This window comes from Oncorhynchus tshawytscha, unplaced genomic scaffold (genome assembly GCF_018296145.1).
Source record: "Oncorhynchus tshawytscha isolate Ot180627B unplaced genomic scaffold, Otsh_v2.0 Un_contig_837_pilon_pilon, whole genome shotgun sequence".
In the NCBI taxonomy this organism is placed as follows: domain Eukaryota; kingdom Metazoa; phylum Chordata; class Actinopteri; order Salmoniformes; family Salmonidae; genus Oncorhynchus; species Oncorhynchus tshawytscha.
In genome coordinates, this window is record NW_024608890.1 from 7851 (window position 1) to 34659 (window position 26809).

Below are 26809 nucleotides of genomic sequence, written 5' to 3' on the forward strand. Positions count from 1 at the left end.
AGTATTATTGGTATTATTATTATTATTGGTATTATTATTATTATTATTATTGGTATTATTAATATTATTGGTATTATTATTATTATTATTATTGGTATTATTATTATTATTGGTATTATTATTAGTATTATTGGTATTATTATTATTGGTATTATTATTATTATTATTATTATTGGTATTATTATTATTATTGGTATTATTATTATTATTATTATTGGTATTATTATTATTATTGGTATTATTATTAATATTATTATTATTGGTATTATTATTGGTATTATTATTGGTATAATTATTATTATTATTGGTATTATTATTATTATTATTGGTATTATTATTTGACCATACAAACTGAAACAAGACAGAAAAGTGCATACATTTTAATATTAATATCAACTATCTAAGTACGTGTGTAAAAACAAAGTAAACAATAAAGCACTATATATAGTAGATAATTTGAAAGTAGAACAAACATCAACAACAACATCAGTAGTCCATCAACGTCCATTATCATTAGCCAAGATGGCCGCCTTCTGTCTTCAAGCATTTCTCAGAGGAAGAAGAAAAGAGTCTTGGTTACAGTCGGCAGGATGTCGACAGTAGTTCCTCATCCTTCTTTCCATAATTCCTACCTTTTACACGTGGCCTTGAAGATCTTAACCTCTCCCATCTCAGCCAGCAGGGTGGTGTTGAATGTGTTCTTGAAGTCTTCAGTGAATACCAGGTTTGTCTTGAGGCGGACCTTGTTGGCCCAGATCAGAGTGTTTCCTGGACGACAGAAGTATTTCATGGTAACCAACAGCTCCTCTAAGTCGTGGTGATACACCACGTCAGCCGCCAGCACGTAGTCATAGCGATACACGGATCGTGGGTAAGTGCGTTCCACCTCAGAACCCCAGGACAGAGCTGTCACCTCAGGTGTATATTTAGAGCGCCCTCTGGTGTTTCGGAGCAAGTTGTATCTCAGATTGCTAAGGACGTCTGGGAGGTCGGTGGCCGTCACCTGGGCACCTGGGGACACATTACATAAGGAGCTTCTTAAGAAGAAGAAGAAGAAAGATGTCTTTTGTAGTCAGTTATCACCAGATACAGCAGCTGATGGGATTAGAGTCTAAAACTCAAAGGTAATCAGTAAGACTTACCCAGTAGACTGGCGACGATAGACACTAATCCTGTCCCTGATCCCAGTTCCAAAACCTGCTTTCCTTTCAGATCTATCACATCAGTATTGGTCTCCAGGTAGTTACATAGAGCCAATGCCTGCAGGGGAGCAAATATATTATATTACTACGTGTAGCCTATCACCACCTAGTGGTCCATCACGTGTTGCAGGTAGGACCTTTATAGAAGTCCACCACTAGGTGTCCATTTGTCAGTAGTCCATTTGTCTGTTTCCCTGAAGAGCAATCTGAACAGGAAGGCCAGAAGACACCTGTTGTTCCATGCCAAATGAGTGTTTGGTGCATTGATTTATCCTGTAGTGATTCATCCCTGACAACGCCAAATGTAGTGATTTACGCCAAATGTAGTGATTTACTTCAAATGTAGTGATTTATCCTGCCGACAACGCCAAATGTAGTGATTTATCCTGCTGACAATATCCCAAATGTAGTGATTTATCCTGACAACGCCAAATGTGACAACGCCAAAGTAGTGATTTATCCGCTGACAACGCCAAATGTAGTGATTTATCCTGATTTATCCTGCTGACAACGCCAAATGTAGTGATTTATCCTGCTGACAACGCCAAATGTAGTGATTTATCCTGCTGACAACGCCAAATGTAGTGATTTATCCTGCCGACAACGCCAAATGTAGTGATTTATCCTGCTGCCAAATGTAGTGACACGCCAAATGTAGTGATTTATCCAAATGTAGTGATTTATCCTGCTGACAACGCCAAATGTAGTGATTTATCCTGCTGACAACGCCAAATGTAGTGATTTATCCTGCTGACAACGCCAAATGTAGTGATTTATCCTGCCGACAACGCCAAATGTAGTGATTTATCCTGCCGACAACGCCAAATGTAGTGATTTATCCTGCCGACAACGCCAAATGTAGTGATTTATCCTGCCGACAACGCCAAATGTAGTGATTCATCCTGCCGACTACTTCAAATGTAGTGATTTATCCTGCCGACAATGCCAAATGTAGTGTAGAACTGTACTCACTGCTGGCCATATCACTCCGCCATGGGAGTCCATTGCCTCGACGATGTTGATTTTGTGCCCAGCATAGAAGTAGACCTCTCTGTCCAGTCGTATCCAGGGGACGTGGGTATTATCCAGCTGGGCATCTCCTGTATCCTTGGTGTCCAGCTCCTCTACACAGGAATGGAACAAACCACTCATTCACATTCTAATGGGGATGGATCATACCATTTCTATTTCCTGGGTGTGTACTGTCAATGGTAGACTTGTGTTGTTGAATAATTGAGTCTGAGTATCTAGGCATTAAAAAATGATGTCAATGACTCACCGATAATGTCTTCATCAGTCGCTTCGGTGCTACAGCGGGAGTTAGTGTTTTCTGCATCATCATCATCCCCATATCCTTCATCACTATGTTCCAACATCTGTTTCTCCCAAGCTTGGCTACTGCCATCAACTGCATCAGCTTCCTCCTCCTCCTCCAAACTGTTGTCTTGTTCCTCTGACCTTTTATCTGCCTCCACAACAAACTGTTCGACCCAGACTGGTCTCTCCTCCCGTTGGACATTTGAGTCCTGAGTGTCTGCCTCCTCTGCACAAGAAACACAAAGAAGACCACAAGTCAATCCATGAAGAGTAGCTGCTGCATGTGCAGTAGGGATCTTAATAAACTAAACTAATTCAACAACACAATGAGATCAGCTCCTGGCCTTTTAGAACTTATATTTACATTAGGTTGAATGCTCACCAAGACCCTCAAGCTCTGATTCGGAGGTAGAACGTGAGCCAGCAGAATTCTGCTGCTCTTCGTCGTCTCTGCAATCCTGAGAGTCTACCTGGTTTTCTCTGTCCTTGTTCCCCTCTTTCAGTCCCTCCTTCTGCGTCTCTTCTTCCTCATTCTCAGTTGTTTGATCTGCTTCAAACTCTTCCTCCTTTTCCTCTAAACCATTTTCCTCCACCTGTAAACAGACATGTTCTTCCTCCTCCTCTTCCTGTTGTTTACCTGGGACCAGCTCTGGTTCCTCCTCCTCTTCCTGTTGTTTTCCTGGGTCCAGCTGTGGTTCCTCCTCTTCCTGTAGTTTTCCTGAGTCCAGCTCTGGTTCCTTCTCCTCTTCCTGTTGTTTTTCTGGGACCAGCTTTGGCTCCTCCTCCTCTTCCTGTTGTTTTCCTGGGTCCAGCTCTGGTTTCCTCCTCTTCCTGTTGTTTTCCTGGGTCTAGCTCTGGTTTCTCCTCTGTTTCTCGACACGTGCCCATTAATATGTTTACCTCTCCAATCTCAGCCAGCAGGGTGGTGTTGAACGTGTTCTTGAAGTTCTCTGTGAAGCTCAGGTCTGTCTTGAGGCGGACCTTGTTGGCCCAGATCAGAGTGGTTCCTGAGGACCACATTAGAAATAAGCGTAATTTAATGCTTTCATGTGTTATATTCTGGGATTCTTTAAACAGTTCAATCAACCAATCAACCAATCAATCAATCAACCTGGACGGCAGAAGTATCTCATGGTGAACAGCAGCTCTTCCAGGTAGTCATGGTGATACACCACGTCAGCCGCCAGCACGTAGTCATAGCGATAGACAGATCTGGGGTAGATGCGTTCCACGTCAGGACCCCAGGACAGAGCTGCAGCTTGGGGAGTGTTCCTACAGCGCCCTCTTGTGTTACGGAGCAGGTTGGCTCTCAGGTTACCTATGATCTCTGGTAGGTCTGTAGCTGTGACCCAGGCACCTGGGGACAGGAAGCACTCTGTTATTCAACTAACAGACACACAGGTGGCCAGTACCAAATCAACCCCTAGCCACTAGTTGTCTAGTGCCGACGACACTTCATGCAGATCTGAAAAGGTTGGATAGGTGTAAGTGGTATAGAATGCCGGGACCTCCTCCACCTAGCTAGCCACATTGATAGGACCTCCTCCACCTTGATAGGACCTCCTCCACATTGATAGGACCTCCTCCACCTTGGTATAACCTCCTCCACCTTGCAATCCACCTTGATAGGACCTCCTCCACCTTGCAATCCACCTTGATAGGACCTCCTCCACCTTGCTAGCCACCTTGATAGGACCTCCTCCACCTTGCTAGCCACCTTACTAGGACTTCCTCCACTTTGCTAGTCACCTTGGTAGAACCTCCTCCACCTTGCTAGCCACCTTGCTAGCCACCTTGATAGGACCTCCTCCACCTTGCTAGCCACCTTGATAGGACCTCCTCCACCTTGCTAGCCACCTTGATAGGACCTCCTCCACCTTGCTAGCCACCTTGATAGGAACTCCTCCACCTTGCTTACCGCCATGATAGGACCCTCTCCACCTTGCTAGCCACCTTGATAAGACCTCCTCCACCTTGCTAGCCACCTTGATAGGACCTCCTCCACCTTGCTAGCCACCTTGCTAGGACCTCCTCCACCTTCCTAACTGCCATGATAGGGCCTCCTCCACCTTGATAGGACCTCCTCCACCTTGCTAGGGCCTCCTCCACCTTGCTAGCCACCTTGATAGGACCTCCTCCATCTTGCTAGCCACCTTGATAGGTCCTCCTCCACCTTGCTAGCCACCTTGATAGGACCTCCTCCACCTTGATAGGACCTCCTCCACCTTGCTAGGGCCTCCTCCACCTTGCTAGCCACCTTGATAGGGCCTCCTCCACCTTGCTAGCCACCTTGATAGGACCTCCTCCATCTTGCTAGCCACCTTGATAGGACCTCCTCCACCTTACTAGCCACCCTGACAGGACCTCCTCCACCTTACTAGCCACCTTGATAGGCTAGGTAGAAATGTTGCCATATTTCTTACACCTCTCCGATCTTCTCAGATGTACAATATGAGTAAATTTAATGCCCAGACTCACCTAGGAGTGTGGCTACAATAGACACTAGGCCAGGACCTGCTCCGAGCTCCAGCACTGCCTTGTCCACCAGGTTCAACTGCTCAACGTTGGTCTCTAGGTAGTGACACAGAGCCAACGCCTGCAGGCAACCAGAGTTACTATAGAAACCATCATTATAGTTGTTATAACTTCAACCATAGTTACTATAGAAACCATCATTTTAGTTGTTAGAACTTCATCCATAGTTACTATAGAGACCATCATTATAGTTGTTAGAACTTCAACCATAGTTACTTTTGAAACCATCATTATAGTTGTTATAACTTCAACCGTAGTTACTATAGAAACCATCATTATAGTTGTTAGAACTTCATCCACAGTTACTATAGAAACCATCATTATAGTTGTTAGAACTTCCACCATTGTTACTATAGAAACCATCATTATAGTTGTTAGAACTTCATCCATAGTTACTTTTGAAACCATCATTATAGTTGTTAGAACTTCATCATGAGTTACTATAGAAACCATCATTATTGTCGTTAGAACTTCAACCATTGTTACTATAGAAACCATCATTATAGTTGGTAGAACTTCATAAATCATCATCACCATCCTCATCACCATCATCAATCATCATCCATCATATTAATTCATCGTTATCCTACATCCATCCATGAATGTCATGTTAAATAGTAGACTAACTCACCGTTATCATTGTTATCTTATCATTGTTATCTATGAATGTCATGTTAAATAGTAGACTAACTCACCGCTGGCCAGGTGACAGCACCGTAAGAGTCCAAGGCCTCAAAGATGCTGATCTCCTCTCCTACGTAGCAAAACACCTCTTTACCAAACTTGGAGTAGGTAGTGGGGGCCCAGGCCTGCTCCTTCTGCTGCCGGGGTTCAGTCTCCTTGGCTTTGTCATCTGATTCCTCCTCACCGTCTATCACTGTTGTCTCGCTATCATCTTTCTCATCTTCCTCCTCCTCTACTGTAATGAATGCAGTGTCCTTCTCATCTTTGTGATTTGTGCCTAAAGGATCCATAAAAATCTGAAATACGATTATTTTACATCAACTGCACTGATTTTGAAATGACAAGTTAGCTACTAATGGTACAGCCAGCACTCTCTACAGGCTCAGTCTCTCCCACACTTTGTAAACCCCAAGTCCAACACTTGAGTTTTTATCTCTCTCCCCCTCTCCCTAACTTCACCCCTCCCCGAACCATGTTTGGTAACAACATATTTTTCCCCGCTAACAGTCTGTCAAAGCTAAGTACTGTAATGAAATCCTGACACCCTTAGACACCCTTCCACAGCCCTCGTTCATTCCCCATATGGACTGCCTCACAGCGGAGTTGACGAGAGAGCAGAAATGGCCGCTTTTAAAACCCTTTATCAAACCAAAAACTATCACCTACCTACTGCAGCCCTTGGTTTTATTTGGTCAGTGGGGTTTTGGGGGTCAACCCTCCACCTTTCTGTCTTCGTGTTCCATCTCGTACTTAGCGAATCATTGATTAATGAAGTCTTTTTCTCTTCTTCTTGTTGAAGATCGTTCTAACTGAATCTTAGGAAGTCTCAGAGTCGAGGTTTTAAGATTTTATCTGAATCTTCCTGGGTCGTCTCAGAGTTGAGGTTTTAAGACTGATCAGAATCCTCCTGGATCGTCTCAGAGTCGAGGTTTTAAGACTGATCAGAATCCTCCTGGGTCGTCTCGGAGTCGACGTTTTAAGATTTATCAGAATCCTCCTGGGTCGTCTCAGAGTCGAGGTTTTAAGATTTTATCTGAATCCTCCTGGGTTGTCTCAGAGTCGAGGTTTTAAGACTGATCAGAATCCTCCTGGGTCGTCTCAGAGTCGAGGTTTTAAGACTGATCAGAATCCTCCTGGGTCGTCTCAGAGTCGAGGTTTTAAGACTGATCAGAATCCTCCTGGGTCGTCTCAGAGTCAAGGTTTTAAGATTTTATCTGAATCCTCCTGGGTTGTCTCAGAGTCGAGGTTTTAAGATTTTATCTGAATCCTCCTGGGTCGTCTCAGAGTCGAGGTTTTAAGACTGATCAGAATCCTCCTGGGTCGTCTCAGAGTCGAGGTTTTAAGACTGATCAGAATCCTCCTGGGTCGTCTCAGAGTCAAGGTTTTAAGACTATGAGAGTCAGAATCCTCCTGGGTCATCTCAGAGTCAAGGTTTTAAGACTGATCAGAATCCTGCTGGGTCGTCTCAGAGTCAAGGTTTTAAGACTGATCAGAATCCTCCTGGGTCGTCTCAGAGTTGAGGTTTTAAGACTGATCAGAATCCTCCTGGGTCGTCTCAGAGTCGAGGTTTTAAGACTGATTAGAATCCTCCTGGGTCGTCTCAGAGTCAAGGTTTTAAGACGTTATCTGAATCCTCCTGGGTCGTCTCAGAGTCGAGGTTTTAAGACTGATCAGAATCCTCCTGGGTCGTCTCAGAGTCGAGGTTTTAAGACTGATCAGAATCCTCCTGGGTCGTCTCAGAGTCAAGGTTTTAAGACTGTATCTGAATCCTCCTGGGTCGTCTCAGAGTCAAGGTTTTAAGACTGATCAGAATCCTCCTGGGTCGTCTCAGAGTCAAGGTTTTAAGACTATGAGAGTCAGAATCCTGCTGGGTCGTCTCAGAGTTGAGGTTTTAAGACTATGAGAGTCAGAATCCTCCTGGGTCATCTCAGAGTCGAGGTTTTAAGACTGATCAGAATCCTGCTGGGTCGTCTCAGAGTCGAGGTTTTAAGACTGATCAGAATCCTCCTGGGTCGTCTCAGAGTCGAGGTTTTAAGACTGATCAGAATCCTCCTGGGTCGTCTCAGAGTCGAGGTTTTAAGACTGATTAGAATCCTCCTGGGTCGTCTCAGAGTCAAGGTTTTAAGACGTTATCTGAATCCTCCTGGGTCGTCTCAGAGTCGAGGTTTTAAGACTGATCAGAATCCTCCTGGGTCGTCTCAGAGTCGAGGTTTTAAGACTGATCAGAATCCTCCTGGGTCGTCTCAGAGTTGAGGTTTTAAGACTGATCAGAATCCTCCTGGGTCGTCTCAGAGTCGAGGTTTTAAGACTGATCAGAATCCTCCTGGGTCTCAGAGTGAGGTTTTAAGACTATGAGAGTCAGAATCCTCCTGGGTCGTCTCAGAGTCGAGGTTTTAAGACTGATCAGAATCCTCCTGGGTCGTCTCAGAGTCGAGGTTTTAAGACTGTTTGAATCCTACTGTGTCGTCTCAGAGTCGAGGATTTAAGACTTTATCTGAATCCTCCTGGGTCGTCTCAGAGTCGAGGTTTTAAGACTGTTTCGAATCCTCCTGGGTGTCTCAGAGTCGAGGTTTTAAGATCCAGAATCCCTGGGTCGTCTCAGAGTCGAGGTTTTAAGACTGATCAGAATCCTCCTGGGTCGTCTCAGAGTCAAGGTTTTAAGACTGATCAGAATCCTCCTGGGTCGTCTCAGAGTCGAGGTTTTAAGACTGATCAGAATCCTCCTGGGGTCTCAGAGTCGAGGTTTTAAGACTGATCAGAATCCTCCTGGGTCGTCTCAGAGTCAAGGTTTTAAGACTGTATCTGAATCCTCCTGGGTCGTCTCAGAGTCGAGGTTTTAAGACTGATCAGAATCCTCCTGGGTCGTCTCAGAGTCGAGGTTTTAAGACTATGAGAGTCAGAATCCTCCTGGGTCATCTCAGAGTCGAGGTTTTAAGACTATGAGAGTCAGAATCCTCCTGGGTCGTCTCAGAGTCAGAATCCTTCATCACACCAACCCGACTCTATATTTAGAGATGGAACCATCTGAAACACACACAAACACATTTTAGATTTAAACAAACAATATCTAAATCACCGTAAACTGTCAACTCCATCTACCTGATATACTAAAATAGGATATGAATTTTGGTTCAAATATGTTTATTTTAATTAGGTTTTAGAGTCATGAAGCAACTGAGGACAGGGGCTGAAATTAACACCAGCCACCAGCCAAATGTGGGTAGATTTTGGCAATGGCGGGTAAATATGTTTACTTCATCAGTCACATTGGCGGGTGGTCAGGGGTCAGGGGTCAGGGCTACACAGTGCCAGCATTCCACTCGCATTTGCAAATTAAAATAAAGTTATAAGTCAAGTATGAGCACATTTATGGCAAAAAATAAACTGTGCTGTAGCCGTTTTCAAATGATTTCTGCCATTTTTTTTTCATAGCTGGTAATCGCAAACAAAGAATGAGGAAACCTATAGCCCTCCTCTTGCAGCAACACTGCCTGGTTTGTGGACTATGAGCAGCTGTGAGCAGCTGTGAGTGAAGTGCTGAAAGACAGATTTTTTATAGAAGCGCTGCCACAGGCAGAAACGTTGCTCTAATTTATTTGAAAGTGTTTATCTTGACTTTGTTCACAAGCCAGGTTGTTTTTCAATGTTTCAGTTTGTTTCAACTGCGAGCAAAGATAAGTCAGCTACTAGTCAGGCATATTACCACGGTAACCTCCCGTCCTTAAAGGGGCAGCTCAACATTTTGTCTGATCTGTGATGTTTTTCAAATCACAAAAAAAAAAAAAGATTTGGGCAATATACCACATTACTTCTTACTAGTAATACATTTATTGTTTTAGAAACATTACAAAGCATGCTCATCAGTTTTTGGTGTAATTATGTCAGAAAAATATTTAGGCTGGTCAACAATCTGAGTGGCTGGTCGATTTTTTTTTTCATCTGCCTGCCACAGTGGCTGTTGGACCAAAAAGTTTGTTTCAGGCCCTGCGATTGGCTAAAATGAAATGTATTACGTTTTACGTGTGGCGTAGACACAACGAGTCACAATGTTTTAATCTGATTAGACTCCTTCAATAGTCTCCTGTAGGCTTCCTGCCCACGTTCATCCAGATTGTGGTGTTGAAAACATAAACCATGACGTTGGAGCGCCCAATGTCGCTATGCTTTGCTTTTGGTTGTGGTGCATTAAAACGGTTGACAATCGGATTTCCACTTAGCTGATCATTGTCTTCAGCCAGCTCTGATCGGGGTTTAGGTCTGATGAAAACAGGCAGGGAAAGTTAGCTTGTCCGTGGTGGTCGGTGAACTCTCAATCTTCTGGCCCGCAACACCGGGTATTGAACGTGGTCAAAGTCGATATCCACGTTTATAAACACAGGGTTGCTACAGTTATTGTTATTTGTGGTCGAGAACATAATGTTTTTTTCCATGAGAGGGGTGTGTGAAAATATGTTTTACGTTGGGGGGGAGGGGGGCAAAAAAACATTTATGACACCCCCCCCTCCCCCAATATATTTCGAACTGTCCCTTAGATTGCTGTTTGATGATATTTTTGTAAAATTAGAAGGCGGTTCCTTTACATGTGTGACAGTGATAGCTGATACTTTGGTTTATCAAAATACACAATTTATCAAATGTTGTTAATATTAAGAACAATATTTGTGATTTTTGTTTTGTTGATTGTCCCGTCTTTCAAGAATCCCTGAAGTAATACAAAAAGATTGGTGTCAAAATCAGGGGTTGAAACTGGTTCAGGGAACAGAACCAAAAAAAAGGAAAATAATGAACATTTTCAAGGAACAGAAACGGAACATGGAACGAAAGTTATCCATACTGTTCCGGAACAGAATCGTTATTTTCAAAGCATTGGAACATGTTTAGGCTACCTGCCCCTCCCCCCTCCAAAGCATAGGCTACGGTCCTGACATTATAATGATGATTCAGAAGATAGGGAGAGAGATGTTTTTATTAGCTACAGAAGAATGGATTCACTTTTACAGAGCCAGTTAAGGATACAATTGGCCAAGTTATTACGTTGAATTTATTAACTACAAAAAGGTAAGACGTGTTTTTAATTCTGGTGCTGCTCCGTAAGGGAGTTGTAGCGATGAGACAAGATAGTAACTTCTAACAATTGGACACCACGAAATTGGGGAGAAAAAGGGGTAAAAAAGGACCAGCGGAAGCATCCGGAGCCCCAGGACCAGCGGAAGCATCCGGAGCCCCAGGACCAGCGGAAGCATCCGGAGCCCCAGGACCAGCGGAAGCATCCGGAGCCCCAGGACCAGCGGAAGCATCCGGAGCCCCAGGACCAGCAGAAGCATCCGGAGCCCCAGGACCAGCGGAAGCATCCGGGGCCCCAGGACCAGCGGAAGCATCCAGGGCCCCAGGACCAGCGGAAGCATCCGGAGCCCCAGGACCAGCAGAAGCATCCGGAGCCCCAGGACCAGCGGAAGCATCCAGGGCCCCAGGACCAGCGGAAGCATCCGGAGCCCCAGGACCAGCAGAAGCATCCGGAGCCCCAGGACCAGCGGAAGCATCCGGAGCCCCAGGACCAGCGGAAGCATCCGGAGCCCCAGGACCAGCGGAAGCATCCAGGGCCCCAGGACCAGCGGAAGCATCCGGAGCCCCAGGACCAGCGGAAGCATCCGGAGCCCCAGGACCAGTGGAAGCATCCGGAGCCCCAGGACCAGCGGAAGCATCCGGAGCCCCAGGACCAGCGGAAGCATCCGGAGCCCCAGGACCAGCGGAAGCATCCGGAGCCCCAGGACCAGCGGAAGCATCCGGAGCCCCAGGACCAGCGGAAGCATCCGGAGCCCCAGGACCAGCGGAAGCATCCGGAGCCCCAGGACCAGTGGAAGCATCCGGAGCCCCAGGACCAGCGGAAGCATCCGGAGCACCAGGACCAGCGGAAGCATCCGGAGCCCCAGGACCAGCGAAAGCATCCGGAGCCCCAGGACCAGCGGAAGCATCCGGAGCCCCAGGACCAGCGGAAGCAGAACAGCCCCATAACATCAAAGATCCAGCACCATATTCTACAGTAGGTAATGGGGTTATTCTCTGCATATGCATCATTCTTTCGAAGCAAAACCCATTGATGGTGTGTGTGGATCTTTACAGTAGTCGGTTGTTTTCAATGAAGAGCCTTTTGACACAGAGGAGTTGTTCAATTGTTGATTTGGAGGCATGGTGAAGATGGCCCTTCCAGAACCATCTTCCTTACTGTGGGGACAAGATACACATGCGTCCAATACCAGGCAGGTTTACCACTGTTCTGAGGGGTTTAAAAAGTACCAATACCAGGCAGGTTTACCACTGTTCTGAGGGGTTTAAAAAGTACCAATACCAGGCAGGTTTACCACTGTTCTGAGGGGTTTAAAAAGTACCAATACCAGGCAGGTTTACCACTGTTCTGAGGGGTTTAAAAAGTACCAATACCAGGCAGGTTTACCACTGTTCTGAGGGGTTTAAAAAGTACCAATACCAGGCAGGTTTACCACTGTTCTGAGGGGTTTAAAAAGTACCAATACCAGGCAGGTTTACCACTGTTCTGAGGGGTTTAAAAAGTACCAATACCAGGCAGGTTTACCACTGTTCTGAGGGGTTTAAAAAGTACCAATACCAGGCAGGTTTACCACTGTTCTGAGGGGTTTAAAAAGTACCAATACCAGGCAGGTTTACCACTGTTCTGAGGGGTTTTAAACATATTAATTGTTTCCCTAAGTGGTATATTTAATTATTCTAAAAAATGTTGTACCCATTTCCTGTTTGATTTTATGGTCAACAACCAGGTAATGACATCATAATGTGTCTCTTTTTGGTTGTGAGCTATTGGTGTTTTCCCATGTTGATGGTGGCGAAGGGATTTGACACACGTTTTACCTCATTGTTTTACCCCATTGTTTTACCCCATTGTTTTACCTCATTGTTTTACCTCATTGTTTTACCTCATTGTTTTACCTCATTGTTTTACCTCATTGTTTTACCTCATTGTTTTACCTCATTGTTTTACCCCATTGTTTTACCCTCATTGTTTTACCTCATTGTTTTACCTCATTGTTTTACCTCATTGTTTTACCTCATTGTTTTACCCCATTGTTTTACCTCATTGTTTTACCTCATTGTTTTACCTCATTGTTTTACCTCATTGTTTTACCTCATTGTTTTACCTCATTGTTTTACCTCATTGTTTTACCTCATTGTTTTACCTCATTGTTTTACCTCATTGTTTTACCTCATTGTTTTACCTCATTGTTTTACCCCATTGTTTTACCTCATTGTTTTCCTCATTGTTTTACCTCATTGTTTTACCCCAGTGGCGCAGGAAGCCATGGAAGGCCACAATACAGTCCCTTAAACTGAGATGAACTTAGCAACGTAGAATGTAAATAGAATTTCCCCATTTTTTTTGTTGCATTCGATATAGCTCAGTATTTGTAATTTTATTTTATACAGTCTTTTTTGCTCATCTCAAAGGGTGGCAATAATTTCAGACCTTATAAACCCGGAGGAACACCTTCCTAATATTGAGTTGTTCCTCCCACCCTCCTTTTGCCCTCAGAACAGCCTCATCAGGGCCATGGACTCTACAAGGTGTGGAAAGCGTTCCACAGCGTCCCTGTTGACTGCAAGGCTTCCAACAGTTGTGTCCAGTTGGCTGGATGTCCTTTGGGTGGGAAACTATTATTGGTACACATTGGAAACTGTTGAGCGTGAAAAACCCAGCAGCGTTGCAGTTCTTGACACACACAAACTGCTGTCCCTGGCACCTACTGTCACGCCCTGGTCAAAGTATTTTGTGTTTATCTTTATGTATTTGGTCAGGCCAGGGTGTGGCATGGGGTTTTTGTAATTGTGGTGTGTTTGTCTTGGGGTTTTGGTGGTGGTATTGGGATTGTAGCTTAGTGGGTTGTCTAGCAAAGTCTATGGCTGTCTGGAGTGGTTCTCAATCAGAGGCAGGTGCTTATCGTTGTCTCTGATTGGGAACCATATTTAGGCAGCCATATTCTTTGAGTTTGTCGTGGGTGATTGTCCTTAGTGTCCTATGTGTACTCTCTGTTAGTTTGCACCAGATAGGCTGTTTCGGTTTCGTTTATTGTTTTTTGTAAGTTCGTGTTTCTTTGTTGTATTAAACATGGATCGAAATCGACACGCTGCAGTTTGGTCCGACTCTCCTTCATCACCACTAGAAAACCGTTACACCTACTACCATAACACACACAACAACACATTCACAACAACACATACACAATAACACATACACAACAACACATACACAACAACACAACAACACACAACAACACATACACAACAACAACACAACAACACATACACAACAACACATACACAACAACACATACACAACAACACATACACAACAACACATACACAACAACACATACACAACAACACATACACAACAACACAACACATAACACATACACAACAACACATACACAACAACACATACACATACACAACAACACATACACAACACATACACACATACACAACAACACATACACAACACATACACAACAACACATCACACAACACATACACAACAACACATACACAACACAACAACACATACACAACAACACATACACAACAACACATACAACACATACACATAACAACACATACACAACAACACATACACAACAACAACACACAACACATACACAACACATACACAACAACACATACACAACAACACATACACAACAACACATACACACAACACATACACAACAACACATACAACAACACAACAACACATACACAACAACACATACACAACAACACATACACAACAACACATACACAACAACACATACACAACAACACATACACAACAACACATACACAACAACACATACACAACAACACATACACATACACAACAACACATACACAACACATACACAACACATACACAACAACACATACACAACAACACATACACAACAACACATACACAACAACACATACACAACAACACATACACAACAACACATACACAACAACACATACACAACAACACATACACAACACATACACAACAACACAAACACAACAACACATACACAACAACACATACACAACAACACATACACAACAACACATACACAACAACACAACAACACATACACACACATACACAACAACACATACACAACAACACATACACAACAACACATACACAACAACACATACACAACAACACATACAAACACAACAACACATACACAACAACACATACACAACAACACATACACAACAACACATACACAACAACACATACACAACAACACATACACAACACACAACAACACATACACAACAACACATACACAACAACACATACACAACAACACATACACAACACAACAACACATACACAACAACACATACACAACAACACATACACAACAACACATACAACAACACATACACAACAACACATACACAACAACACATACACAACAACACATACACAACAACACATACACAACACATACACAACAACACATACACAACACATACACAACAACACATACACAACAACACATACACAACAACACATACACAACAACAACACATACACAACAACACATACACAACAACACATACACAACAACACATACACAACAACACATACACAACAACACATACACAACAACACATACACAACAACACATACAACACAACAACACATACACAACAACACATACACAACAACACATACACAACAACACATACACAACAACACATAACAACAACACATACACAACAACACATACACAACAACACATACACAACAACACATACAAACACAACAACACATACACAACAACACATACACAACAACACATACACAACAACACATACACAACAACACATACACAACAACACATACACAATAACACATACACAACAACACATACACAACAACACATACAAACACAACAACACATACAATAACACAACAACACATACACAATAACACATACACAACAACACATACACAACAACACATACAACAACACATACACAACAACACATACACAACAACACATACACAACAACACATACACAACAACACATACACAACAAACACAAACACAACAACACATACACAATAACACATACACAATAACACATACACAACAACACATACACAACAACACATACACAACAACACATACACACAACACATAACAACACATACACAACAACACATACACAACAACACACAACAACACATACACAACAACACATACACAACAACACATACACAACAACACATACACAACAACACATACACAACAACACATACACAACAACACATACACAACAAACACAACAACACATACACAACAACACATACACAACACATACACACAACACATACACAAACAACACAAAATACACAACAACACAGGTGTACACAACAACACATACACAACAACACATACACAACAACACATACACAACAACACATACACAACACAACACACAACACATACAACAACACATACACAACAACACATTCACAACAACACATACACAACAACACATACACAACAACACATACACAACAACCTACACAACAACACATACACAACAACACTACACAACAACACATACACAACAACACATACACAACAACACATACACAACAACACATACACAACAACACATACACAACACACAACACAAACAACAACACATACACAACAACACATACACAACAACACATACACACAACACATACACAACACATACACAACAACACAGTGTCTGTCATGTCTTCACCTAAATACACAACAACACATGTCTGTCAGCAGGTGTTCTTAATGTTTTGTCCACTCAGTGTATGTGGCTGTAATATCTGTCCTGAGTGGTGACCTGTGTTGGCTTGACTGGTATATCTGTAGCAGGTGTTCTTAATGTTTTGTCCACTCAGTGTATGTGGCTGTAATATCTGACCTGAGTGGTGACCTGTGTTGGCTTGACTGGTATATCTGTAGCAGGTGTTCTTAATGTTTTGTCCACTCAGTGTATGTGGCTGTAATATCTGTCCTGAGTGGTGACCTGTGTTGGCTTGACTGGTATATCTGTAGCAGGTGTTCTTAATGTTTTGCAGGGTTTTTAGTAACAGTCTGATTTAGTCTCCTTGTAGGGACACTTATAAATGAGGCCGAATTAAAAACAGGGAGTTCTCTGGTTCCCGGGTTCGTTTGGATCACCAAAATACCACGGTCTACATTACGGTGAGGTCAATGACTAATGTAGCTCAGTGGGAAGCATAGCTTTATGGAATGGGAGATTGAGGGGTATCCCCCCCAGCCAAGAGGAGGTCTACGGGAATCCCACCTCACCACTTAGTGAGACTGAAATAGGACGAGGGATGACAGAGAGGATGAGGTATGTCTTAAAGATGTCTCAGGATGATTGATGGATGAGTTATGTCTTAAATGGATCTTTCTCGGGGAGGTCGAAAGGGCAGATGAGGGCGGGGCCAAATCCCTGACGGACACTTCTGGAAGCTGCCTGAAGTGGGTGGAGCTAGCTGAGCCTCCCTTGACCTTAAAGGGATAGTCCCACTCCAGAATGAAACTCCTATTAATTTGGTGAGTCTATGTTCTATGAGTGGGTCACATAACAATCGTCGCCATGATTGTAACTTCGAAGTGGTCCGTCTGTGAAATCAGGAAATCGTTTTGTGCCACATCTTCACGATAAGGTTCTCTTCGCTGGAGAAAACGAACTGTTAAAACAACGACGCCCAGATCACCAAATCAGCCAATAGATAGTATGACATACTGGTTTAGGACCCATCCATCGGTCTATATCGTCATGACAAGGTCTGTAATTTCACTTAGATGTTCTCTCACACCAAATTATTCAACTTAGTTTTTCCCTCCAACTATTTCATCATTGCAATGCCACTTTCTCTTCTCCCCACTCTGCCCTGACGTCGCCGTAGCAACGTCAGAGCCCACACACACACTGCAAAGCAGACGTCGCCGTAGCAACGTCAGAGCCACACACACACTGCAAAGCAGACGTCGCCGTAGCAACGTCAGAGCCCACACACACTGCAAAGCAGACGTCGCCGCAACGTCAGAGCCCACACACACACTGCAAAGCAGACGTCGCAGAGCAACCAGCCCACACACACTGCAAAGCAGACGTTGCCAGAGCTGCAAAGCAACGTCGCCAGCAGCGTCAGAGCCCAAACACACTGCAAAGCAGACGTCGCCGTAGCAACGTCAGAGCCCACACACACTGCAAAGCAGACGTCGCCGATAGCTGCAAAGCATGCATATTGAACACCGGTGAGATTGTAGACTCCTTAAATTGATCGTTCTGTTTGTTTAGGAGATTTGACAGCAAGCTAGCTGCTTCACGTGCTGACATCACCCGTGGTATTATTGTGTGAAAGGTACGTTTGCTAGCCCAGAGAGATAGCAAAGCATTGTGGGTTTTGTAGTTGACTGGAGCTGCAACAGATGTCCACATGTTGCTACCAACCTTATTAAAGTGACAACATGAAACATGTGAGTGATATTTAACACTGTAAATATTACATTGTGTATTAAAGTGTTCCTGTAACCTCTTACTTTGCGGGTACTGTGAGACCAAACGTCAACTTAAGACAAAGATATGTGAGCATAGGAGCTCCATTCACAACCATGATGAAAAATCACCTGTTGCCAGGCATTTCAACAGCCATAATCATGATGGAAAATCACCTGTTGCCAGACATCACAATGCCATAATCATGATAATGAAAATGACATCATAATGCCAGGCATTAATGACATCATAATGACATGGGAAAATCATAATGACCAGGTAATGACATCATAATGACAGGGAATGACATCATAATGACCGGTAATGACATCATAATGACAGGGAATGACATCATAATGACAGGGAATGACATCATAATGACAGGGAATGACATCATAATGTAATTGTATTGTGTGTCTACATGTCTTTTATTTGATTGTCATGTTTCCCCACACAGCTTCCTCTGCTGGGATCTCTGGATTGGGCCAATACTGACGTGGAATTTAGAATGATGCTCGTCTGTGAGGTTTTGTTGTTGTGACATTTGACCATTGGCTGACCATTGGCTCGCACGCCATTGGCTCGCACGCTGAAGAAGGGCTCATACCCCAAACGTTTGTTCTGCAATAAAAATATGTCAATGTATGGTTATTTACCGGAGAGCTGTCCAATTTCTGTTCTTTGAACCACACACCTTGTAGAATCCATGCCCAGAAGAATGCAGGCTGTTCTGGGGGCAAAGGGAGTTCCGACCCAGTACTAGATGGGTGTACCTAATAAACTGGCCACTGAGCGTCTGTTTTCCATAAGAGTTGTGTGAAGTTGGTAGGATCTTATTTAAAACGATTCACAGCTGTAATGGCTGCCGAAGGTGCTTCCACCAAACATTGACTCTGGGCAGGGGGGGGTGAAGACATTTTTTATTTAATTTGGAACATTTTCTATCATTTTTATTTGACTTTTGCAGATGTGGAGTTGGTTGTGTAGATTGGTAGGAAAGAAATTCAATGTAATACGTGTTTTGATATGTTTAGGGCAGCAAAAAGTGAATGTGTAGATTTTTACTAGAAACTTTATATATCCATAACAAATTATATTTGAATACAGAATGGAACAAGACAACAAAGTACATACATTAATAATATTATCAATATAAACTACATGTAACAACTACGTAAACAATAAAGCACTAGATATAGCAGGTAAGTATTAAGTAGAACATCGAACATCAACAACTGACAACATCAGTAGTCCATCAACGTCCATTATCATTAGCCAAGATGGCCGCCTTCTGTCTTCAAGCATTTCTCAGAGGAAGAAGGGACAGGAAGTCTTGGTTACATTTAGCATAGTCTGCAGGATGTTAACTATTCCCTTGCCTTCCCTTATCCCTACCTTTTACACATGGGCATAAACCTCTCCCATCTCAGCCAGCAGGGTGGTGTTGAAGGTGATCCTCTGTCTCTCTACATGTGGCCATGAAGATCTTAACCTCTCCCATCTCAGCCAGCAGGGTGGTGTTGAAGGTGATCCTCTGTCTCTCTGCATGTGGCCATGAAGATCTTAACCTCTCCCATCTCAGCCAGCAGGGTGGTGTTGAAGGTGATCCTCTGTCTCTCTGCATGTGGCCATGAAGATCTTAACCTCTCCCATCTCAGCCAGCAGGGTGGTGTTGAAGGTGATCCTCTGTCTCTCTGCATGTGGCCATGAAGATCTTAACCTCTCCCATCTCAGCCAGCAGGGTGGTGTTGAAGGTGTTCTTGAAGTCCTCAGTGAATACCAGGTCTGTGGGAAAGCGGACCTTGTTGGCCCAGATCAGAGTGGTTCCTAAGGGAAATAAAATGAGTTGATTAAGGCTTTCATGTCTTACATTCAGGGAACTGTTCAATGAATCAACTGTTCATCCAACTAACCAACCAACCAACCAATCAACCAATCAATAATTTAACAAATCAACCAATCAATCAATAAACCAATCAATAATTTAACCAATTAACCAATCAACTAATCAATAAACCAATCAACTAATCAACCAATCAACTAATCAACCAATCAACCAATCAGTCAATCAACCAATCAATTAATCAATCAACCAATAACTCAATCAACCAATCAGTCAATCAATCAATCAACTATCCAACCAACCAATCAACTAATCAATAATTTAACAAATCAACCAATCAATAATTTAACCAATCAACCAATCAATAAACCAATCAATTAATTAATCAACCAATCAACCATTTGACAAATCAATTAATACATCAACCAATCAGTCAATCAATCAACCAATCAATCAATCAACCAACCAACAAATCAGTCAATCAATCAAACAATCAATCAATCAGTCAATCAAACAATCAATCAATCAACCTGGACGGCAGAAGTATCTCATGGTGAACAGCAGCTCTTCCAGGTAGTCATGGTGATACACCACATCAGCCGCCAGCACGTAGTCATAGCGATAGACAGATCTGGGGTAGGTGCGTTCCACGTCAGGACCCCAGGACAGAGCTGCAGCTTGGGGAGTGTACCTACAGCGCCCTCTTGTGTTACGGAGCAGGTTGGCTCTCAGGTTACCTATGATCTCTGGTAGGTCTGTAGCTGTGACCCAGGCACCTGGGGACAGGAAGCACTCTGTTATTCAACGAACAGACATACAGGTGGCCAGTACCAAATCAACCCCTAGCCACTAGTTGTCTAGTCGCCGAGGACACTTCATGCGGATCTGAAAAGATTGGATAGGTGTAAGTGGTATAGAATGCCGGGACCTCCTCCACCTAGCTAGGACCTCCTCCACCTTGATTGGACCTCCTCCACCTTGCTAGGACCTCCTCCACCTTGATAGGACCTCCTCCACCTTGATAGACCTCCTCCACCTTGCTATCCACCTTGCTAGGACCTCCTCCACCTTGATAGGACCTCCTCCACCTTGCTAGGACCTCCTCCACCTTGCTAGGACCTCCTCCACCTTGCTAGACCTCCTCCACCTTGCTCTCCACCTTGCTAGGGAACCTCCTCCACCTTGCTAGGGCCTCCTCCACCTTGATAGACCTCCTCCACCTTGATAGGACCTCCTCCACCTTGATAGGACCTCCTCCACATTGATAGGACCTCCTCCACCTTGATAGGATCTCCTCCACCTTGATAGACCTCCTCCACCTTGCTATCCACCTTGCTAGGGCCTCCTCCACCTTGCTATCCACCTTGATAGGACCTCCTCCACATTGATAGGACCTCCTCCACCTTGCTAGGTCCTCCTCCACCTTGATAGACCTCCTCCACCTTGCTAGCCACCTTGATAGGACCTCCTCCACCTTGCTAGGACCTCCTCCACCTGATAGCCACCTTGATAGGACCTCCTCCACCTTGCTAGGACCTCCTCCACCTTGCTAGGGCCTCCTCCACCTTGATAGACCTCCTCCACCTTGATAGGACCTCCTCCACATTGATAGGACCTCCTCCACCTTGCTTGCCACCTTGGTAGGACCTCCTCCACCTTGCTTGCCACCTTGGTAGGACCTCCTCCACCTTGCTAGCCACCCTGACAGGACCTCCTCCACCTTACTAGCCACCTTGATAGGCTAGGTAGAAATGTTGCCATATTTCTTACACCTCTCTGATCTTCTCAGATGTACAATATGAGTAAATTTAATGCCCAGACTCACCTAGGAGTGTGGCTACAATAGACACTAGGCCAGGACCTGCTCCGAGCTCCAGCACTGCCTTGTCCACCAGGTTCAACTGCTCAACGTTGGTCTCTAGGTAGTGACACAAAGCCAACGCCTGCAGGCAACCAGAGTTACTATAGAAACCATCATTATAGTTGTTAGAACTTCAACCATAGTTACTATAGAAACCATCATTATAGTTGTTAGAACTTCAACCATAGTTACTATAGAAACCATCATTATAGTTGTTAGAACTTCAACCATAGTTACTATAGAAACCATCATTATAGTTGTTAGAACTTCAACCATAGTTACTATAGAAACCATCATTATAGTTGTTAGAACTTCAACCATAGTTACTATAGAAACCATCATTATAGTTGTTAGAACTTCATTAATCATCATCCTCCATCCACACTGTGAAACATTTAACCAATCATCATCCTCCATCCACACTTAATCAGCGTTATTCTGTGAGTTCATTGGACTTCAAAAGGAAAAGAATTTGAGCTACTTTGTTAAGTTCTCGAAGTGAGTAACTTAATACCACATCCATCCTTATCATACTTCCCAGCATGCTCTATTGTATAGGTTGATTTTTAGAATTGTTGGTTTCAATACCTGTGTTTTTGCATATACATTGATTGATTAATCTTATGCTATACAAACATAAATAACATACATTTTTCTAAACTGATTCGAAGTTGGACTTATTGCACCTGTTACTGAGACGGCTGTTTGAGTTCATATGATTTAGGAAGTCTGAAGAATGAATTTTCCTACCCTGGCAGTCATTCTTATGCAGGCTGAGGGAGATTAAAGGTTCCAACTGTTGGATCTTCTGGCTGGATTACAATAATAATTACAGCAAGCCTGAATAATGTGACTTGCAGGCCTGATGTGGTCTGTAAACCAGAAGTTTCAGACCACTGTGGTATCTCCCTCCTTACTTCCATCCTAATCGCCATCACCGCTATCATTGTTATCTATGAATGTCATGTTAAATAGTAGACTAACTCACCGCTGGCCAGGTGACAGCACCGTAAGAGTCCAAGGCCTCAAAGATGCTGATCTCCTCTCCTACGTAGCAAAACACCTCTTTACCAAACTTGGAGTAGGTAGTGGGGGCCCAGGCCTGCTCCTTCTGCTGCCGGGGTTCAGTCTCCTTGGCTTTGTCATCTGATTCCTCCTCACCGTCTATCACTGTTGTCTCGCTATTATCTTTCTCATCTTCATCTTCCTCCTCATCTGACTCCTCATCATCATCGTTCTCGTCCTCCTCATGTTTCTTCTCGTCTTCCGTTTCCTTCTCTTCTTTCATGATCACAGTCTTCTCCTCCTCTTGGTGAGATGTGCATAAAGGGTCCATAGAAACCTGATAAATTACAATGTTACTTCCTCTGCACTGATATATAGTGTCGTAGCTGATGTTGCGTTGATACCTTAGCTACTAATGGTACAGTCAGCCCTCTCTTCAGGCTCAGTCTCTCCCACACTTTGTAAACACAGCGTCTCTTCAGGCTCAGTCTCTCCCAGTGTCCAACACTTGAGTTTATCTCCCCTCCCTAACTCCACCCCTGCCTTTCTTCACTCCTCCCTCTCACCCTGTTTGGTAACAACATATTTGTTGCTGCTCACAACCTGTCACAGGCTACGCACTGTAATGACACCCTGACCCCCCAACTATGTTGCACTAAATGTACCGTCAACCAAATAATGGAACTAACATCTCACCCAAAATAACTTCTCAGTCAATACACTCCTCATATTCTCTTCTCAGTCAATACACTCCTCATATTCTCATCTCAGTCAATACACTCCTCATATTCTCATCTCAGTCAATACACTCCTCATATTCTCATCTCAGTCAATACACTCCTCATATTCTCATCTCAGTCTGGTTCTATTCTGGCTCTATTCTGGCTCTATTCAGGCTCTATTCTGGCTCTATTCTGGCTCTATTCAGGCTCTATTCTGGCTCTATTCAGGCTCTATTCTGGTTCTATTCTTGCTCTATTCTGGCTCTATTCTGGCTCTATTCTGACTCTATTCTGACTCTATTCTGGCTCTATTCTGTTTCTATTCTGGCTCTATTCTGTCTCTATTCTGGCTCTATTCTGGCTCTATTCTGGCTCTATTCTGGCTCTATTCTGGCTCTATTCTTGCTCTATTCTGGCTCTATTCTGGCTCTATTCTGTTTCTATTCTGGCTCTATTCTGTCTCTATTCTGGCTCTATTCTGGCTCTATTCTTGCTCAATTCTGGCTCTATTCTGGCTCTATTCTGGTTCTATTTGCTCTATTCTGGCTCTATTCTGATTCTATTCTGGCTCTATTCTGGTTCTATTCTGGCTCTATTCTGGCTCTATTCTGGTTCTATTCTTCTATTCTGGCTCTATTCTGGTTCTATTCTGGCTCTATTCTGGCTCTATTCTGGTCCTATTCTGGTTCTATTCTGGCTCTATTCTGGTTCTATTCTGACTCTATTCTGGCTCTATTCTGGATCTATTCTGGCTCTATTCTTGCTCTATTTTGGTTCTATTCTGGCTCTATTCTGGTTCTATTCTGACTCTATTCTGGTTCTATTCTGACTCTATACTGACTCTATTCTAGCTGTATTCTGGCTCTATTCTGGATCTATTCTGGCTATTCCCACAGTTGTGTCAAGTTGGCTGGATGTCCTTTGGATGGTGGACCATTCCTGACATACAGAAAAATGTTGATCGTGAAAACCCCAGCAGCTTTGCAGTTCTTGACACAAACCGCCTGGTACCTACTACCAAACCCCGTTCAAAGGCACTTTAATATTTTGCCTTGGCCATTCACCCTCCGAATTCACCCTCCGCACACAATCCACGTCTCAAGACTTAGAAACCCTTCAACCTGTCTCCTCCCCTTCATCGACACTGATTGAAGTGGATTTGGGATCTTTCACCTGGATTAAACTGGTCAGTCTATGTCATGGAAAGAGCAGGTGTACTTAATGTTTTGTCCACTAAGTGTATGTGGCTGTAATATCTGTCCTGAGTCGTGACCTGTGTTTTCTTGACTCTGGTATGTCTGGAGCAGGTTTAGTAACAGTCTTGACCTCTGGGTCTGATTTAGTCTCCTTGTAGGGACACTTAGAAATGGGGCTAATTAAAAACAGGGAGTTCTCTGGTTCCCGGGTTCGTTTGGATCACCAAAATACCACTGTCTCAAGTTTAACTGATGCCAAGCTTGAGGAATCCACTTGGTCAACTTTACTTGGCCATCGCCCTTCTCCTATCAATACATATTGGATATCGCCAACAAATGACAGAGTCAAATCAGTATATATATATATTTTTACCCCTTTTTCTCCCCAATTAATTGGTAGTTACAGTCCTCTGAAACATGCCCCAACCGCACTGCGTCTTGACACATTGCCCACTTAACCCGGAAGTCAACAGCACCAATGTGTCGGAGGAAACGCCGTACACCTGGCGATCGTCTCAGTGTGCACTGCGCCCGGCCCACCACAAGAGTCGCTGGTGCGCAATGGGACGAGGACATCCCTGCCGGACAAACCCTCCCCTAACCCAGACGACGCTTGGCCAATTGTGCACCGCCCAATGGGTCTCCCGGTCGCGGCCGGCTGCAACTGAACCTGGACTCCATAGCTTCACCAGAGGACAGGGGTAATAGAATAGGGTTGTCTGCTAGCTGATCTATCCTCATCGATCCACCAGAGGACAGGGGTAATAGAATAGGGCTGTCTGCTAGCTGATCTACCCTCATCGATCCACCAGAGGACAGGGGTAATAGAATAGGGCTGTCTGCTAGCTGATCTACCCTCATAGATCCGCCAGAGGACAGGGGTAATAGAATAGGGCTGTCTGCTAGCTGATCTACCCTCATAGCTTCGCCAAAGGACAGGGGTAACAGAATAGGGCTGTCTGCTAGCTGATCTACCCTCATAGCTTCACCAGAGGACAGGGGTAACAGAATAGGGCTGTCTGCTAGTTGATCTACCCTCATAGCTTCACCAGAGGACAGGGGTAACAGAATAGGGCTGTCTGCTAGCTGATCTACCCTCATCGATCCACCAGAGGACAGGAGTAACAGAATAGGGCTGTCTGCTAGCTGGTCTACCCTCATAGCTTCACCAGAGGACAGGGGTAACAGAATAGGGCTGTCTGCTAGCTGATCTACCCTCATAGCTTCACCAGAGGACAGGGATAACAGAATAGGGCTGTCTGCTAGCTGATCTACCCTCATAGCTTCACCAGAGGACAGGGGTAACAGAATAGGGCTTTCTGCAGTGCAATCTCATAGGTCAGACCCCGGGCAGACCCCAAGACAGGTCATCAGGGGGAATTTGTAACTCTGACCTCCATTAAAAACTGTTTTGATTTAGTCAGCGTTTGGCCAGGCTAAGAGAATTTGACCTGAATACGCCAGCTCTCGGGTTTCTGATATGACCGTTGAAACCAAATCTAATCCAGCCTGAAACCCTTTTGTCAGAGGTCCTTGGTATGCCCCTGCCTCTGCCCTACATAGCTCGGTATGAGGGGTCTGATGAGGGGGACAGGGCCAAAGGAAATGGCTGGTCCACAGAGAGAGGGAGTGATGTCAGTGTCTGATTCTGTTGTGGTATTGTTGCACTGTGACCTTTTTATACTGGTTTTGACTTGGTAACCAATAGCAAGCCATTTCTAGATTTAACCTATCATAGAGGGCAGAGGTTGCCGGGTGAACTGATTCAAATGGCAGCTTGGAGGCAACCCCATTCCAGTATGTTGTTGTAGTATTGTTGTACTGTGACCAACCCCATTCCAGTATGTTGTTGTAGT

General features: G+C 44.0%; 3 protein-coding genes across 6 annotated transcripts; all 3 read right to left on the minus strand.

Annotated features, from left to right (window-relative positions):
* Positions 1 to 367: 367 nt before the first annotated feature.
* LOC121843932 (protein-lysine methyltransferase METTL21C-like) lies at positions 368 to 3072 on the minus strand. The gene is made up of 5 exons (XM_042313821.1): positions 2902 to 3072; positions 2482 to 2745; positions 2175 to 2326; positions 1143 to 1260; positions 368 to 1011 (listed from the first exon to the last, which is right to left on the minus strand). Exons 2-5 carry the CDS (start codon positions 2576 to 2578, stop codon positions 629 to 631), a joined length of 750 nt encoding a protein of 249 aa, XP_042169755.1. The 5' UTR covers positions 2579 to 2745; positions 2902 to 3072; the 3' UTR covers positions 368 to 628.
* On the minus strand, positions 3072 to 6163 carry LOC112241598 (protein-lysine methyltransferase METTL21C-like). 2 transcript variants are annotated; one of them, XM_042313819.1, is made up of 5 exons: positions 5750 to 6163; positions 4998 to 5115; positions 3631 to 3876; positions 3188 to 3526; positions 3072 to 3145 (listed from the first exon to the last, which is right to left on the minus strand). In XM_042313819.1, exons 1-5 carry the CDS (start codon positions 6026 to 6028, stop codon positions 3072 to 3074), a joined length of 1056 nt encoding a protein of 351 aa, XP_042169753.1. In that variant the 5' UTR covers positions 6029 to 6163. The 2 variants fall into 2 exon arrangements, with proteins under 2 accessions (XP_042169753.1, XP_042169754.1); XM_042313820.1 differs by having other exon boundaries at positions 3072 to 3526.
* Positions 6164 to 19231: 13068 nt separating this feature from the next.
* LOC112241976 (protein-lysine methyltransferase METTL21C-like) lies at positions 19232 to 23559 on the minus strand. 3 transcript variants are annotated; one of them, XR_006081804.1, is made up of 6 exons: positions 23019 to 23559; positions 21995 to 22112; positions 20700 to 20945; positions 20056 to 20153; positions 19819 to 19979; positions 19232 to 19742 (listed from the first exon to the last, which is right to left on the minus strand). XR_006081804.1 is itself a non-coding variant. In XM_042313823.1 (5 exons), exons 1-5 carry the CDS (start codon positions 23364 to 23366, stop codon positions 19905 to 19907), a joined length of 885 nt encoding a protein of 294 aa, XP_042169757.1. In that variant the 5' UTR covers positions 23367 to 23559; the 3' UTR covers positions 19232 to 19904. The 3 variants fall into 3 exon arrangements, 2 of the variants coding, with proteins under 2 accessions (XP_042169757.1, XP_042169756.1); XM_042313823.1 differs by having other exon boundaries at positions 19232 to 19979; XM_042313822.1 differs by having other exon boundaries at positions 19232 to 20153; positions 23019 to 23558.
* Between the last annotated feature and the right edge of the window lie 3250 nt (positions 23560 to 26809).

Coding starts and splice junctions, on each gene's coding strand:
- LOC121843932 (XM_042313821.1), bottom strand. CDS start 2,578: ATGTTGGAACATAGTGATGAAGGATATGGGGATGATGATGATGCAGAA. Junction 2,327..2,481: donor GACTGATGAAGACATTATCG/GTGAGTCATTGA, acceptor ATTCCTGTGTAG/AGGAGCTGGACACCAAGGAT. Junction 1,012..1,142: donor TATCGTCGCCAGTCTACTGG/GTAAGTCTTACT, acceptor ATGTGTCCCCAG/GTGCCCAGGTGACGGCCACC.
- LOC112241598 (XM_042313819.1), bottom strand. CDS start 6,028: ATGGATCCTTTAGGCACAAATCACAAAGATGAGAAGGACACTGCATTC. Junction 3,877..4,997: donor TATTGTAGCCACACTCCTAG/GTGAGTCTGGGC, acceptor TCCTGTCCCCAG/GTGCCTGGGTCACAGCTACA. Junction 3,146..3,187: donor TGGACCCAGGAAAACAACAG/GAAGAGGAGGAG, acceptor GGTAAACAACAG/GAAGAGGAGGAGGAAGAACA.
- LOC112241976 (XM_042313823.1), bottom strand. CDS start 23,366: ATGGACCCTTTATGCACATCTCACCAAGAGGAGGAGAAGACTGTGATC. Junction 20,946..21,994: donor TATTGTAGCCACACTCCTAG/GTGAGTCTGGGC, acceptor TCCTGTCCCCAG/GTGCCTGGGTCACAGCTACA. Junction 20,154..20,699: donor GAGATACTTCTGCCGTCCAG/GTTGATTGATTG, acceptor TATTTCCCTTAG/GAACCACTCTGATCTGGGCC.